Source organism: Telmatherina bonti (assembly GCF_933228915.1).
Source record: "Telmatherina bonti genome assembly, chromosome: 11".
NCBI classification, from domain to species: domain Eukaryota; kingdom Metazoa; phylum Chordata; class Actinopteri; order Atheriniformes; family Telmatherinidae; genus Telmatherina; species Telmatherina bonti.
In genome coordinates this window covers 39077725-39094019 of record NC_136629.1, presented here as the reverse complement: position 1 = coordinate 39094019, position 16295 = coordinate 39077725, and the positions used below count along the sequence as shown (strand labels likewise).

The 16295-nt window shown below is 44.4% G+C and overlaps 2 protein-coding genes across 3 annotated transcripts; one reads left to right on the top strand and one right to left on the bottom strand.

Annotated features, from left to right (window-relative positions):
- Positions 1 to 699: 699 nt before the first annotated feature.
- LOC306762017 (carbonyl reductase [NADPH] 1-like) lies at positions 700 to 4478 on the bottom strand. Of its 2 annotated transcripts, none has more exons than XM_079248368.1 (7): positions 4393 to 4478; positions 3570 to 3684; positions 3030 to 3199; positions 2854 to 2961; positions 1456 to 1664; positions 1196 to 1249; positions 700 to 1111 (listed from the first exon to the last, which is right to left on the bottom strand). In XM_079248368.1, the coding sequence occupies exons 2-7, from the start codon at positions 3680 to 3682 to the stop codon at positions 938 to 940; spliced, it is 828 nt and encodes a 275-aa protein (XP_079104494.1). In that variant the 5' UTR covers positions 3683 to 3684; positions 4393 to 4478; the 3' UTR covers positions 700 to 937. The 2 variants fall into 2 exon arrangements, with proteins under 2 accessions (XP_079104494.1, XP_079104495.1); XM_079248369.1 differs by having other exon boundaries at positions 3570 to 3714; positions 4393 to 4465.
- A 2834-nt stretch (positions 4479 to 7312) lies between these two features.
- setd4 (SET domain containing 4) lies at positions 7313 to 16266 on the top strand. Its single transcript, XM_079249364.1, has 13 exons — positions 7313 to 7385; positions 9231 to 9322; positions 9415 to 9510; positions 9710 to 9747; positions 10217 to 10305; positions 10479 to 10715; positions 13506 to 13565; positions 13658 to 13787; positions 13882 to 14056; positions 14184 to 14262; positions 15114 to 15194; positions 15282 to 15405; positions 15486 to 16266. Exons 2-13 carry the CDS (start codon positions 9247 to 9249, stop codon positions 15639 to 15641), a joined length of 1341 nt encoding a protein of 446 aa, XP_079105490.1. The 5' UTR covers positions 7313 to 7385; positions 9231 to 9246; the 3' UTR covers positions 15642 to 16266.
- Positions 16267 to 16295: the final 29 nt, after the last annotated feature.

Here is a 16295-nt window from a genome sequence, read left to right as displayed (position 1 = left end):
TGCAACTTGTGGTTTTCTTCCATGTGCTGAATGAGCTCAGTGAGCTGGTGGAAAACTTCACACAGAGCAGATGAGCTGTCCATCTCCCAACTGTAAACGTTGGCTTTACTGAAGGGGCGAACTCAGACAGGAAGCAGGATTTATAGTCAGAATCTCACTGATAAAAGCAAAAAACTAAGCATGGCTTCATGTCGGGGGGGGGTCCTTTCGCCTCAGCATAAAGGGGTCCTCATGGAAAGTCGCTTGGGAACTACCGCTTTATGTGCCGTAATATCTTCAATATCTCAGACTGTCGGCTGGTTATGTTGTCTACTTCTCTGAAACTAAACACTGGGCAGAACCTGCAGAGAAGGTTCTGTTCACTCTGCAACAAAGATGTTTGATTCCTCCAGTCGGGTCTGGAGTGGACGAGACTGAGATTCAGCTTCAGGAAGAAGGATTTACAGACTGGAGACCCTACAGTAGATGCATTCTGCTTCCATCGAGCGCTTGCTTTCAGGACAGGATGTTTATGCTTTAGTTTCCTGTGTGGGTCTGTTTATCCTGAGCAACATGAAGGAAACAAACTATTCTTCCTCCAGAAAGGAGTTTACACTTAGTCAGGCTTCAGCGGTCACATGGAGGGAAATCTGAAGCCTCCAGGTCAGAGTTGGGTGTTTATTCATGGCATTAAATCAATGCAAAGTCTTCCAGGAATTGTAGAAAAGCTGTTTATTGCATTGGTTTCAGAGCAGTTGTAAAAGTTAAGGCAAGTTGATTCAGAAGGCAAAATAAAGCCTTTAGTTGATGCTTCACAATGTTTCTCATCATGTTAGCGATTCTTTGACCAGTTTGACTCATTTGGATCAGTAAACTGGGTCCTACGAGCTGCCGAGGCGGCAGAGGACCGCCACGACCGGAGGAAATCCCCGCTTCACATCTCATCAGCTGCAGCTTTTCACCACGGCTGAACTTCCTTCTCGGAGACGAACTTTCCGTGAGGCTCGGTGGCTCCGGGTGGCAGCAGGGCCAGGTAAACCGGCGTCTCGGCGCCCTCGTCTGGAGACTTGGGGGCTTTTGGACCAGCCATGTCGGTGCGCACCCATCCTGGACAGCAGGCATTCAGCAAGATCTGACAGCAAAACATCTGTATTAGCAGCAAGACTTCACTGGAAAGAAAAAACAGGCAACTTTAGATCAGTTTTATTTCCGTCACCCCGTCATTTGGTCTCTCCTTGGACAGGCGGCGAGCCAGGATGTAAGACAGCGTCTGAGGACGCAAACAGAAGGTGTTAAAAGTCCTGCTTTACAACAGCAGGCTGGAAAAGTCATAAAAATCCATCTTAACTCGTATTTTTTGTCTTAAAATGTTCTAAAAGCTTACTTAAAACTACTGGAACAGAAAACCTAAAAGGCCTTAGTGCCGTCTGATTCGCATCCAGCTGATGAAAAAATCCCCAAAGCGTTCAATCGTACCGTCAGTCCGGTTTTAGACACTCCGTACGCCGTGTCAGCCCAGCCGTCTTCCTTGTGTGAACCTTTCTTGGCCTCGTCCACAAATCTCTGCATCAGTCCCACCAGCTCGTCCTCTGTGATGTCGTCGCTACGGAAACGCTGCTTGAGAGCTTCGCTGCACTGGTTCAAAGTACGGCAGCCGACGAAGCTCGAGACGTTGACCACACGACCTAAAATAAACCGAACGAAACACACGTCATGTCAGAAACTACTGAACCAACTCCTGGCTCTGTAGCTGCACCGCCAACGCCGCTCAGGAACGCTGAGGGAATACCAGCAGGGTCAGAAGGTCTTCCCATTCCTCTCTTCTCTCCACATTTTACTGAACAAAGACGTGCTTTGTGTATCATCAGTTTCGAATCTGCAAGGCTACGTTCACATTGCAGGAACAAGCAGCTCAAATCCGACTTTCTGCCCACATGTGACCCATATCTGTTGTTTTATTACAGTCTGAAGAGCAGATGTCGTGGAATTTATCTGATGAGAAATAAATCTGCAGATCAACCGTGTTCTGTCCAGTTTATTGACAATGTACAGATGTTGTGAGCGAGAGGTCTGGAGAGCTCTGCCCCGCTCAGGGTGTTACAGCGATCTTTAGACAAACAACCTCTGCCTGGCAGCTCGAGTCAGAACAACTGGCAGCCTGAAGATAACAACAGTCGAAGCTGAAACAGGCCTTGAACAGAACATTCAGTTTTATGCATGAACCTACTAAAGCAAGTTTTCTCAACTACTCTAAACTATGCAGAATATAGATTTTGTACTACATGAAGGAAGCTTCATAAAGGAGTAACATATTAAAACTACACTCTGCAGAATTTCCACCACATTAGAAATCCATTTTTCCAAACTCTTTCATATGCAGAGTGAAGTCTGATACGTATCTGTTGGTCTAAACAGTCGCGCTGCATTTCATCCAACTTTCACGTCTCTGATGTGAGACGGACAGAAGACATAGCGAGCGCCGATGAATCGTTTTTGTCTTCGTCGTTCGACAACTTTGACACTGATGCTCATGCTGACGTACAGCGTCCATATTTAGTGCAGCGTGCCGCGTGCAGCTCGCTTTAAGGCCGGAGACTGTTCACACTCGAGTCTGATGGCGGAACAACGAGAGCAACCGCTTGGAAAACAAATGGGCTTTAAGACCTGCAGTGCGAGCGCAGCCTTGCATCCTCTGAAGCTCTGCTAGACTGGGAAACATCTGGAAAGATGCTCCTCAGGTCTCGCTCCAGATGTTCTTTCAGCTCTGAATGCTGCTGAAACTGAACATTTGGTTTCTATTCGTGTTTCATTTAAACACAAACACCTCGACATCTCCAGCCATTCTCCAATCCGCTGCGTCGGACCTGCTCGTACCTCCGGCTTTGATCAGCGGCATGAAGTGGGTCAGCATGTCTCTGGTGGCGAAGAAATTGGTCTTGAGGGTCACCTCGGCCTGGACGGCAAACGGGGCTGTGTCTGCCACTGAAGAGGGAGCATTAACAGATTAACCCTGCGCTGCAGCTACAACTGCTTAACATGCACATATCTACCTTTGAACGCAATCCCTGCATTGTTGATGAGGACGTCAACGCCTCCATACTTCTGTTTGAAGAAAGCGGCAGCGTTGATGATGCTGTTCAGGTCGTTGATGTCCAGCTGGTGGAACATGGGCTTCAGACCCTCCGTGCCCAGAGACTCCACGGCCGCCTGGCCTCGGCCTCTGCAGATGTTTTCACACGATCAGATCAGTGCTGCTTTACACCAGGTGATGGGGGTTATACACAGATAAGGATCTGGTTGGAACGCAGCAAGTATGTGTTGTCATGTCAGCGTTTGCTGATCTGAACAAAGTAAAGGGAAGATGTTTCCAGCCAGACTGCCTGCAGATAAATCTGATCACGGCACAGTCACATGCCTTTAGAGGTGAAAGGCTAAAGCCCTGATACTCTGAGACATGCCTCCTGAATTTAGGGTCCAGAGCCAAGGTTTCCAATGAGATCAATAGCTGATCGGTCAAAATCTGATCAACCAGAAAAGTCAAAGCGTCTAAATAAACCGATCAGAACTGCAGCCTGGTTCCAGATACCTACACGTCTCTGGCCGTCAGGTAAACGTCTCCTTCAAACTGCTTGCAGAGCGCGCGGACGATGGCCAGCCCGATGCCCTTGTTTCCGCCCGTTACCACGGCAACCCTGCTGGACATGTCTGACCACAGAGAGACACCAGTATAATGACCTACAGAGGAGTAAACTTCCTGAAAAGCTGAGAAAACAAACTTTTATCCAAACAGCTGAGACAGTTCAGAAGCCTGTAGAAGGGAGAGATTTGCTGAGTCATGATGACAAGGAGAAAAACATGACAACATAGACATCAATAATAATAAAAACATCAATAATAAAAAAAACAAAAAAAACAAAAAAAAACTGCTGCACAGTAAATAAAAAATGTTCTTTACATGGTAACAAAAAAAACAAACAAAAAACAGCTGGTTAAGCTAACCAGTTACCGAGTTTACTTAACTAACAGTTTACTAATGTCAGACAGTGGTTAACCAGAAGTTGCACAAACATTCAGACATTTACAGAAAGCAGACGTTTATAACAGAATAACTGGGGGGCGGGGAGTTAGTCCTGATATGATTACCTCTGTCCTAAAAAATACAGCATCTAAGTTTTGCATGATTAATTTAACAGTAAATGAATAAAACGCTATGATGCACAATTAACCTTCAATATAAACCCAATGCAGGAATACCTTTGACAATTTAACTTCATGTTTCTGCAGATGTTTTGGAGTATCGTGCTTGTAGTTTTATGTTACATAATGATGACTCCTGCTTTTACACAACAGTCGGAATCATTTTCAGATGAAATAAAAATGTGGAAACGAGGCGATACAAAGAAGACTTCTGACCTGAAGGTGTGTTTAAGTTTCTAATGAAGCTGCAAAGAGAGAAGCGATCTGCTGCAGAGCTGCATGCACCAGGAAGGAGACACAAAGCAGGAAGGAGGAATGAACAAAGACATCATATATACGTAGACGCTGCGTCGTATCACGCTGCCTGTACGCGCTGACGTCTCATCGCGCCGCCATCTTGGATGGGTCTCCATGCATTTATCTATAAGGTGTAGGTCCAACCACAACAATAACTTCACCAATTTTTACCAGATATATATATATATATATATATATATATATATATATATATATATATATATATATATATATATATATATATATATATATATATGTCTATGTACATATGATGGCTCATATGTACATATATATATATATATATATATATATATATATATATATATATATATACATATATATACATATATATATATATATATATATATATATATATATATATATATATATATATATATATATATGTACATATGAGCCATCATATGTACATAGACATATATATATATATATATATATATATATATATATATATATATATATATATATATATATATATATATATATATATATATATATATATATATATATATATATATATATATATATGTCTATGTACATATGATGGCTCATAGACATCATATATACGTAGACGCCTCATTGAGCGCTGGAGAGTGAACCAGCGTCGCCGCCATATTGGATGGGTCCCCGCTGTCGAGTTTTGCTGCAGCGTCAATGTAGTTTCCCCACAAAACTCTTTTGTGGAACAACGCGTATATATTACACACTAAAAAAAAACACTTTTCTACATAATTGGTTGATAAATAATATTAACACAGTGAATAATCTCCTGAATGCAAGTGAATTGTTAGAATTATGATGATATTATATATATATATAATATATATATAATATATATATATATGTATATATATATATATATATATATATATATATATATATATATATATATATATATATATATATATATATATATATACATATATACTTTTCAACACCAGTCTGAGACAAAATAGAGTCCCAGTGCTGTGGCAAGTAAACACCTTTCAGGACCCATTCCAGTTTGCATATCGTAATGGACTTGGGGTTGAAGATGCCATCATATACCTGCTCCAGAGAGCACACTCTCATCTGGACCATTCAGGCAGCACTCTGAGGGTCATGTTCTTTCATTTCTCAGTGCTTTTAATACCATTCAGCCTGCTTTGTTATGTGAGAAGCTCCATAAATTCCAGGTGGATACCTCCACAACCACCTGGATCTATGACTACCTCACAAACAGACCCCAGTTTGTGAGACTGAAAGGTTGTGTGTCTGAGATGGAGGTCAGCAGCACTGGTGCACCACAAGGAACTGTACTCTGGCCATTCCTCTTCACTCTGTACACCTCAGACTTCCAGTACAACTCTGAGTCCTGTCATCTGCAGAAATACTCTGATGACTCTGCAGTTGTGGGGTGTATCAGGGATGGACAAGAAGCAGAGTACAGAGAACTGGTCAGTCAGTTTGTTAAATGGTGCGGTGACAATCATCTCATATTAAATAGCAGCAAAACAAAAGAGATGATTGTTGACTTCAGGAGGAAGAAGAATAAACAAAGCACTGTTTCCATCCTGGGAGAGGAGGTGGAGGTGGTGGAGGAATACAAGTATCTTGGAGTTCAGCTGGACAACAAACTGGACTGGAAATGCAACACTGACTACATCTACAAGAAAGGTCAGAGCAGACTGTACTTCTTAAGGAAGCTGAGATGGTTTAACGTCTGCACCAAGATGTTGCATATCTTCTAGAAGTCTGTTGTGGAGAGTGCAGTCAGCTTTGCAGCCATCTGCTGGGGTAGTAGCATCAGAACCAGAGACTTGAAGAGAATCAACAAACTGATCCAGAAAGCTGCTTCTGTGCTTGGAGTAACTCTGGAGCCGCTGGAGCTGATTGTCCAAAGAAGAATGCTGCACAAGCTGATGAAGATGATGGAGGATTCTTCACACCCTCTCCACAACACACTGATGAAACAACAAAGTGTGTTCAGTGAGAGGCTTCTTCAGGTCCGATGTAAGACTGAAAGATACTGAAAGATACAGAAGATCATTCCTGCCTGCAGCCATCTGGAACCTATATATATATATATATATATATATATATATATATATATATATATATATATATATATATATATGTATATATATATAATATATATATATATATATATATATATATATATATATATATATATATATATATATATATATATATATATATATATATATATATATTGTAATGTTACTTCTGAGTGCTATATTGTATTATTAAACCTACATAAAATCAAACATCCTGGGTCTAATGTCTTGCTGTTCTGTATACAGCAAAATTTGGATTGTCTTCATTAAATCTTACTCCAAGGTTTTTGGAAAGTTAGCAGCCCTTGTGTACCAGGAAATGTCCCTCAGCAGTCTAAACCTATCGCAGCATAACAAAGGGATAGTTAGATAGCTAGTGATCCCTAACTATTGGACTTATCAAAATATTTTAACTTAAAAGCACGTTGTTTTTTAATGTTTTACAGTGATCTGTATCATAACAATATCTCTGCCCTTTGTAACAAACCAAACTGTGAGGAAAAACAGGTAAAAATCCGTGGAGTTCTTGTCGTGGTTGGACCTACACCTTACAAATAAATGCATTGGAGGCGCATGGAGACCCATCCAAGATGGCGGCGCGATGAGACGTCAGCTCGTATAGGCGGTGTGATACAATGCGGCGTCTACGTATATATGATGTCTATGTGATGGCTTTGTATGTGATGTCTATGTATACTATGTCTCTGGGCCACACTAGGAAGTGAGGTGGACTGCGCATTGTTATCGCGCATACCCGGAAAAACAAGGTGAACACGTGGGTAGCAGCAGCTCTGACCGTGGAGAGAAGGCGTTTAATCTAAATGTGACACATTGCAGGTATTTTTTTTAAATATTGGATTTCTATACTTCTATTTTCACTTAACTGTTGTTTATAAGTTGCTCACGGTGGGTTGTTTACTGTTTATGTGCCCTCGTTTATAAGATGCATCGTAGTTCCTGACTACATTATGACCAGTTTGTCACATTTCACCCGGTAGATCCTGTAAAATGATGAAATATTGGCTAAAATCACCAAGACAGTCTGGATGCAGGGATACTTTTTTTTTCTTGTTTTTTGGCTAATGGACTGAGGCTTCCATAGCAAGGTGTAAAAATACCTTCTCTACAGGGAATATGTTGTCTTCGCTTTTTAACCTAAAAAAAAAAAACCCAAAATAAAGTGGAACATACTTAAGATTTCTGTGTTCATCCGGGTATTTTCCCAACCAGGAAAAACAGCATCAAAATAAAACATTCTTCTTAGTTTTTCACCTGGACAGGAGCAGAGCGGTCAGAAAAAGATGTATGATTGGAAATGAACCAGCTACACAAAGACCTGTTGTCCACAGACAGAGCATCTCTACTGGCAGTGCTTTCGTTCTGCATATTTCAGGTTAATATCAGTGATCATTGTTTCACATTAATGTCAGTCACAACATGGAAATAGTAATATTTGCAGTTCTGCAACAACATGGAAACTATTTAAACTACTTTCCCTCTTCAGCGTGGTCTCCAGGATGAGTCTGTTTACATCTGTACATACAACAGAAGCAGGCAAAGAATAGTGACTTATCACCTGCAGAAGTGTAAAAATGTAATTTTCTCCCCCCTTCAAGACTGTTCTGATCCTGGTCCCAGGACAGAGCCTTGTGCTGTGTTAGGTTTGAAGATTTAGACAGAATAATAATAATAATAATAATAATTTTTTTTTGAAACAGACTCAAATCCATTAAAAAATAACACACAGAAGACACATAAACTCATAAAAATATCATCAACAACAGCTAACATAAATACATTTCAACCAGTGCATCGTGAGCCTGGATAAGCACTGGGAGCAACTCTCTGAAGGACGTGAGAGCTATGATGATGCCGTTTGTAGAGTCGTCCAGACTTTGCATAAATTTAAAAGTGCTTTGAGTGTGCTCAGTCCTGCAGTGACACACATCTGACTTGCACTGCCACCTCTGGGAACCCTTAAGATTATTATAGCATCGCTATGTGCAACTTCTAACGTTTGCATGGCTGATTTTCTTATAAGAAGACCAAAGTGAGCTGTATAAAACGGAGTGAAACAAGCTTTTAACCAGCAAACTTTAACTTTAAAAAACCAAATTTACGTGTGATGGTGTTTGCTTGTACATATAATTTACAACATTGCTGATACATGTCATCAGGAGTATTATATCTCAAAACATGACCAAGGTATTTAACCTTCTGGCAGACCTCAAGTGGTTTATTAGCAAGTTTAAACACTGAGAACTTAAGCCATTTGTCCTGTTTGTTCTACATGTCAACGCAGCCCTCTTACTGGCATTATACTAAATATCATGTTCAACACCATATCCAGTATATATGGTGAGGAGCTGCAGCAGCCAAGCACTGCAGGGACTGAATGCAACAAGATCATCTGAATGCATGGTTCACCAACAGTCCACCAATCAGATAGCCAGGGTTACATGCTGTTAGTCGCATAGAAAGCTCATTCATGTACAAGTTAAATAACAGGGGGTGGGGGGAGATTCCTCCCTGCCTAACGCCATTGGACACTCTAAATGGGGCAGAAAAACTGCTCCCCCCTCCATCTCACATATATTTTCTGGTGGGCATACCAGTTAGCAAGAACTCTCATGATATAGCCAGGCCAATAAATGGAGGTGTGTCTGTGTTTCTCCATCACAGGCGGGAGTGGGGGGGCATGGGTGGTCGCGGCCGCAGAGCTGGACGAACTGCGAGAAGAAGGAAGCAGAAACACGAAAACACCATCCAGTCTGGTAGCAACAAGTTTATGTTCTGCAAACATCATGTTTCACCACTGCAAGCTGTTCAGTTCTTCATGCACGTCTGCTTCCCGCCGTGTGTTCAGTGTCTCTGTGTCACCAGCTGCAGTACGCGAGGCTGGCGAAGTTTCTTCATCAGCGAGGATTCTCCTCCTCTCTGCTGCAGCCGGCCGTTTTCACTGGTACAACTCTGCTGCCTTGATCTATCTGCAGTAGAAATCTGTGTCGTGGAAAAGCAAGATGTTTGTTTCCCCAACAGATTTACAGAAAACTTTATAATAAAAGCTTTTGTTTGGATAGAATGAAGTTTCAGTGAACATAACAGCAGATGTTGCTCCAGATGCAAAGCTAACAGTTTCTGTGTAAATCCTGTTCATTCAGACACCGGCAGAGGACTGCAGGCTCTGCAGACCATAAAGGTAAATCATTTCATTAGAATAAACTGTGGTGCATGAAGTCCAGAGCAAAGTCTCGAATCCTTCTCTCAGTTCTTTGTATTTTGCTTCTAAAAACCCAGAAATTCTCGTCATAAGTGGTTTTCAGTAAAAGTTCTCCAGGCTTTATGAATGTCTTTCAAAGTTTTTCTTTGGACGTTGATTTATTTTTTTTATGGTATTTTAAATATGAAGATATCGCAGCTTGACAGACAGAAATTAGTATTTTTGTAGCAACACTGTGATTTAAGTGGAGCTATTGGTGTTAGCTTAGCTTTGGGAAGTCCTACAGAAGCCTGGAGAAGAAATGATTTCCTTTCTGTTTTACGCTGCACCTTGTGGAACTAGTTACAGCTTTTCCTGCAGAAACCTGTTTAAAGAAGAGATGTGGCTCGTTTCTGCTGAAGCAGCGATACCATGTGGAAGTGAGGATAACGCTGTTTCTGTTCATCAGCCCGGTCAGCTGATCATTTCTCTGCCAGAATCCTGTCTCATCACGACAGCAACAGTCCTGGACAGCGGACTGGGGCAGTTTATCAAGCGGTAAATGCTGAAGATGTTCTGCTTTTTCTGGCTTGTGATGTCACTCTTTAGATTTTATTTTACAGTTTACCTGCTATGAAACAGTTTTAGGTGGATTGGTAAATAATTGGCTAACTGTGGAAGTTGATATGACCCTGAGATGATCCAAGCTGTCCTGGTGTTTCTGTCTGCAGCTGGAAGCCCCGCCTTTCACCTCTATTGGCTATCTGTGTCTTTCTGGTGTGTGAGCGGCACAGAGGGGAAGCCTCTGATTGGTTCCCTTACATCAGCGTGCTGCCTGACACTTACACCTGCCCGGCTTATTTTACTGATGAAGTCATGGCTGTCCTGCCCGCCGGTGTGCGGAGGCGGGCCGTGGAGCAGAGGGAAGCTCTGTGGGAGATGCACTCCTCCAGTCTGGACTTCTTCAGGTCTGTACACCACCGCTTCTTACAGTCATCGTGTCGGAGACGCACTCTATTAGGTCCAGCTTGCTAAAACCTGGTCGGGTCAGACCCCCTTACCTTCAGAACTGCCATAATTCTTGGTGTGACAGATTTAACACGGTGGAAACATTCTTTCAAGATTTTGGTCCATATTGACATGAAGTGTCACACAGTTGCTGTACATCACCATGAGAATCTCCCGTTCCACCTCATCACCATGAGAATCTCCCGTTCCACCTCATCACCATGAGAATCTCCCGTTCCACCTCATCACCATGAGAATCTCCCGTTCCACCTCATCACCATGAGAATCTCCCGTTCCACCTCATCACCATGAGAATCTCCCGTTCCACCTCATCATGATGAGAATCTCCCGTTCCACCTCATCACCATGAGAATCTCCCGTTCCACCTCATCATGATGAGAATCTCCCGTTCCACCTCATCATGATGAGAATATCCCGTTCCACCTCATCACCATGAGAATCTCCCGTTCCACCTCATCATGATGAGAATCTCCCGTTCCACCTCATCATGATGAGAATCTCCCGTTCCACCTCATCACCATGAGAATCTCCCGTTCCACCTCATCACCATGAGAATCTCCCGTTCCACCACATCATGATGAGAATCTCCCGTTCCACCTCATCATGATGAGAATATCCCGTTCCACCTCATCACCATGAGAATCTCCCGTTCCACCTCATCATGATGAGAATCTCCCGTTCCACCTCATCATGATGAGAATCTCCCGTTCCACCTCATCACCATGAGAATCTCCCGTTCCACCTCAACACCATGAGAATCTCCCGTTCCACCTCATCATGATGAGAATCTCCCGTTCCACCTCATCATGATGAGAATCTCCCGTTCCACCTCATCATGATGAGAATCTCCCGTTACACCTCATCATGATGAGAATCTCCCGTTCCACCTCATCACCATGAGAATCTCCCGTTCCACCTCATCACCATGAGAATCTCCCGTTCCACCTCATCATGATGAGAATCTCCCGTTCCACCTCATCATGATGAGAATCTCCCGTTCCACCTCATCACGATGAGAATCTCCCGTTCCACCTCATCATGATGAGAATCTCCCGTTCCACCTCATCACCATGAGAATCTCCCGTTCCACCTCATCACCATGAGAATCTCCCGTTCCACCTCAACACCATGAGAATCTCCCGTTCCACCTCATCACCATGAGAATCTCCCGTTCCACCTCATCATGATGAGAATCTCCCGTTCCACCTCATCACCATGAGAATCTCCCGTTCCACCTCATCACCATGAGAATCTCCCGTTCCACCTCAACACCATGAGAATCTCCCGTTCCACCTCAACACCATGAGAATCTCCCGTTCCACCTCAACACCATGAGAATCTCCCGTTCCACCTCAACACCATGAGAATCTCCCGTTCCACCTCATCACCATGAGAATCTCCCGTTCCACCTCATCACCATGAGAATCTCCCGTTCCACCTCATCACCATGAGAATCTCCCGTTCCACCTCATCACCATGAGAATCTCCCGTTCCACCTCATCACCATGAGAATCTCCCGTTCCACCTCATCACCATGAGAATCTCCCGTTCCACCTCATCACCATGAGAATCTCCCGTTCCACCTCATCACCATGAGAATCTCCCGTTCCACCTCATCACCATGAGAATCTCCCGTTCCACCTCATCACGATGAGAATCTCCCGTTCCACCTCATCACGATGAGAATCTCCCGTTCCACCTCATCATAATGAGAATCTCCCGTTCCACCTCATCACCATGAGAATCTCCCGTTCCACCTCATCACCATGAGAATCTCCCGTTCCACCTCATCACCATGAGAATCTCCCGTTCCACCTCATCACCATGAGAATCTCCCGTTCCACCTCAACACCATGAGAATCTCCCGTTCCACCTCATCATGATGAGAATCTCCCGTTCCACCTCAACACCATGAGAATCTCCCGTTCCACCTCATCACCATGAGAATCTCCCGTTCCACCTCATCACCATGAGCATCTCCCGTTCCACCTCATCACCATGAGAATCTCCCGTTCCACCTCATCACCATGAGAATCTCCCGTTCCACCTCATCACCATGAGAATCTCCCGTTCCACCTCATCACCATGAGAATCTCCCGTTCCACCTCATCACCATGAGAATCTCCCGTTCCACCTCATCACCATGAGAATCTCCCGTTCCACCTCATCACCATGAGCATCTCCCGTTCCACCTCATCACCATGAGAATCTCCCGTTCCACCTCATCACCATGAGAATCTCCCGTTCCACCTCAACACCATGAGAATCTCCCGTTCCACCTCATCACCATGAGAATCTCCCGTTCCACCTCATCACCATGAGAATCTCCCGTTCCACCTCATCACCATGAGAATCTCCCGTTCCACCTCATCACGATGAGAATCTCCCGTTTCACCTCACCATGATGAGAATCTCCCGTTCCACCTCATCACCATGAGAATCTCCCGTTCCACCTCATCACCATGAGAATCTCCCAGGCCTAAGCTTTAGTTCGGACCACCTGCAGAATCCAAACACTTGTTTTTGACTCTATTCGGAAGATTTCCTGAAACTTCCATCCAGAAGTTTGACATGGGGAGGAAACCAGCGTCCTGATACCGGTCGTGTGCTGCTGACGGTGGGACAGTCTTCATGAGGCAGAACTCACCTTCATCGAAACTGCAGTGTGTTTGTGGTGTGTGTTCACGTTGGTGCCTGAAATGTGAGACATGATTGTTTTTCTGGTTCAGGTCTCTGCAGCCGATGCTGAGCCAGCCCTGTGAGGATGTCCTGACCTGTGAGGCGCTGAGGTAGACGAGCATTGGCTTCCACCTCGCTCAGCAGCACAACGTATGACCTGTTGGCACCGCAGCAATAATTCATCTGTCTTCTTCTTCTTCAGGTGGGCTTGGTGTAGCGTTAACACGCGCTCCGTCTTCATGTCCCGTCCGTCCAGCAGCTTCCTGTCTGGGCAGGATAACTACGCCTTAGCTCCGTTTCTGGACCTCCTCAACCACCACCCTGATGTGCAGGTGAACTTTCCCTCTTCCTCCTGACTTCACTTTGATCACATTTATTTTGTCAGAAAACTTTCCAAAATATTCTTTAAAAGGTCTTTTTTTCCAGGTGAAAGCGAGCTTTAACCATGTGACCAGGTGTTATGAGATCCGGAGCGTTTCTGGGACGCTGCGCTTCCAGCAGGTCTTCATTAACTACGGTTCCCATGACAACCAGCGCCTGCTGTTAGAGTACGGATTCGTCGCCGCCGACAACCCCCACAGCGTGGTCTATGTGGAAACGGGTAAACCTCAGGAAGAAAGAAATCTGCAGTGGATGCATTTCAGTGTCTGTTTATACAAGGGGAACTTTTCAGCGTTTGAAACGCTTTGATGGCGTTTTTACTGAAATATTTTCTGTGGCTCCTTCAGATCTTTTATGCGACATTTTCAGAGCAGATAAAAGTTTGGATCAGAAGCTGAAATTTCTCCAAGAGAACGATTTCCTTCGGTAAGTTTACATATGCGGTTCATTTGTGGAAGTTTTTTACGTTCTCTGCCTTTTTATTTCTGCAGAAACATGAATTTTTACACGAGGCATAAAACGTTAACAGTCCAGTAAACATCAGCGCAGAAACTTGATGGTTTTCTTCACTTGAGCTGCAGCTTCAGGTCCTTCCAGCAGCACGTCCATGTGGGCCGTAAGGGTCCCATGTGGGTTCCCATGGTTACGTCATCTAGTTTGTCCATGTTTGTTTCAGCTGGGCTCCAGTGAGGACCCATGTAGGCCCTGCATCGCAGCCAGCATGTCCATGTGGGCTGGAAGGGTTAAATTTGCACCATGTGGGAACTGAGTGGGCAGATTTTTCAGGTGCATGTGGTTTCAGTTCTCTTTGCCCATGTAGACTCCGCCCACTTACAGCCCTTGTGACGGAGACCACATGGGACCTGAAGCCCGCTCAGTCTCCACGGAGCCCACGCTGAACCCTTATGGACCCATATGGACATGGTCGCTGGGATACGGGGGGCCAGCTGACCCCACATGGACAAACACAGGTGTGGAAACTGCAGACAAACCCATGATAGCTTCATCTGCAGCCCAGATTGAACCCTTTTGGGAGGAGCTGGTTGGGTTGGTAAGCAGCGTAGGGGGGGGGTCACTACGCCATGCAGCAGGCTGTATGGCTGCATGGCTAAATACTTGGTTATTTTACTGTCAGAGGAAACAAACAGGGAAATTTTTCCTCAGTAGGATGATGGAGATGAATCAAATTTACATAAACGTGACGCTTCCAGGTACGTTGTTTTGTGGAAACCTGATGACGTTTCTGACTGATCTCTGCTTCTCCTCCTTCCTGCCAGGAATCTCACCGTTTCCAGCGACGGTCCCAGCTGGAGGCTGATGGCCGCTCTCAGACTGTTGTCTCTGCCACAAACGCTGTAGTAAGATCACACTCGAGTCTCTTTCCTGCGCCAGAGTCTGCGTCCGTCCACCAGATCAGGTGGTCTTAGCGCTGTTTTACTCCACAGTCACCACTGGAGGGCGGCGTTGCTCGGCCAGGCTGTGTGTGAAGAAACGGAGACCTCCAGCGTCCAGACAGCTAAAACTCTCTGTCAGCGACTGCTGCAAGATACACACAGAGCTTTAGACAAGGTACACACACACTCTCTGATCAAACTAATTTCCTGTGATGCAACATGAGCCTTAACGTCCGTTTGCGTGTTCACATTTAGATCTCACACCTTGTCCAGGAATGTGATCAGCCAATCAGGGAGCAGCTTCTCGCAGTCAGATCGTTGCGGCAGGAGGAGAGGTGCATCTTGGGAAGTTGTCTTGAGATGCTGGGAGGCTTGTCGTCATGCCAACCACATGTTGGAGATGTGAGCTGACACGGCTGACGTGGGCAGAAGGCTGCAGGTCTGATCACAGATCAGCTGAAGGAGCTTCAGACCAGAAAGGGTGCGGAACCGCGAGCCGTGTTCCACCAGATGCCGATGCGTGACCCGTTTATCGTCCGCTGTCCTCGTGGAGCTGACGGGCTTCAGTGTGAACGTCGGGGTCCGACTTTACCAGTTCCACATCGCTGCTCGCTGGTTCGAGCCCCGGCCTTTCTGTGTGGAGTCTGCATGTTCTCCCCGTGCGTTTCCTCCCACAACAGACGCGTGTCTGGTTGATTGATCATGTGGATAAGTTTGGATGACTGTGATGTGTAAAAGAGATGGAAACGTTCCGTGTCTTCTTTCTGAATCGTGTCTTTGTGACGGTTGATCGATCTGATGGCTTCACATCAACCATCAGGTCCCATTAAGTCACCGAAAATACTTTACATCACCTTTTCAAGGATTCAAGAAGCTTTACTGTCATAACAGCACAAATGAAACGCAGTAGCAGTTCCAGATTTGGCCCAATAAAGTTGATATAAACTGTAAGACCCACGTTTATAATAAATTCTATTAAGTTGCTTTGATTAAATAAAATAAATTCTATTCTGTTAACATATGAAATTAAATCAGAATGTAATGAAAACATCGTTTCCTGTGAGG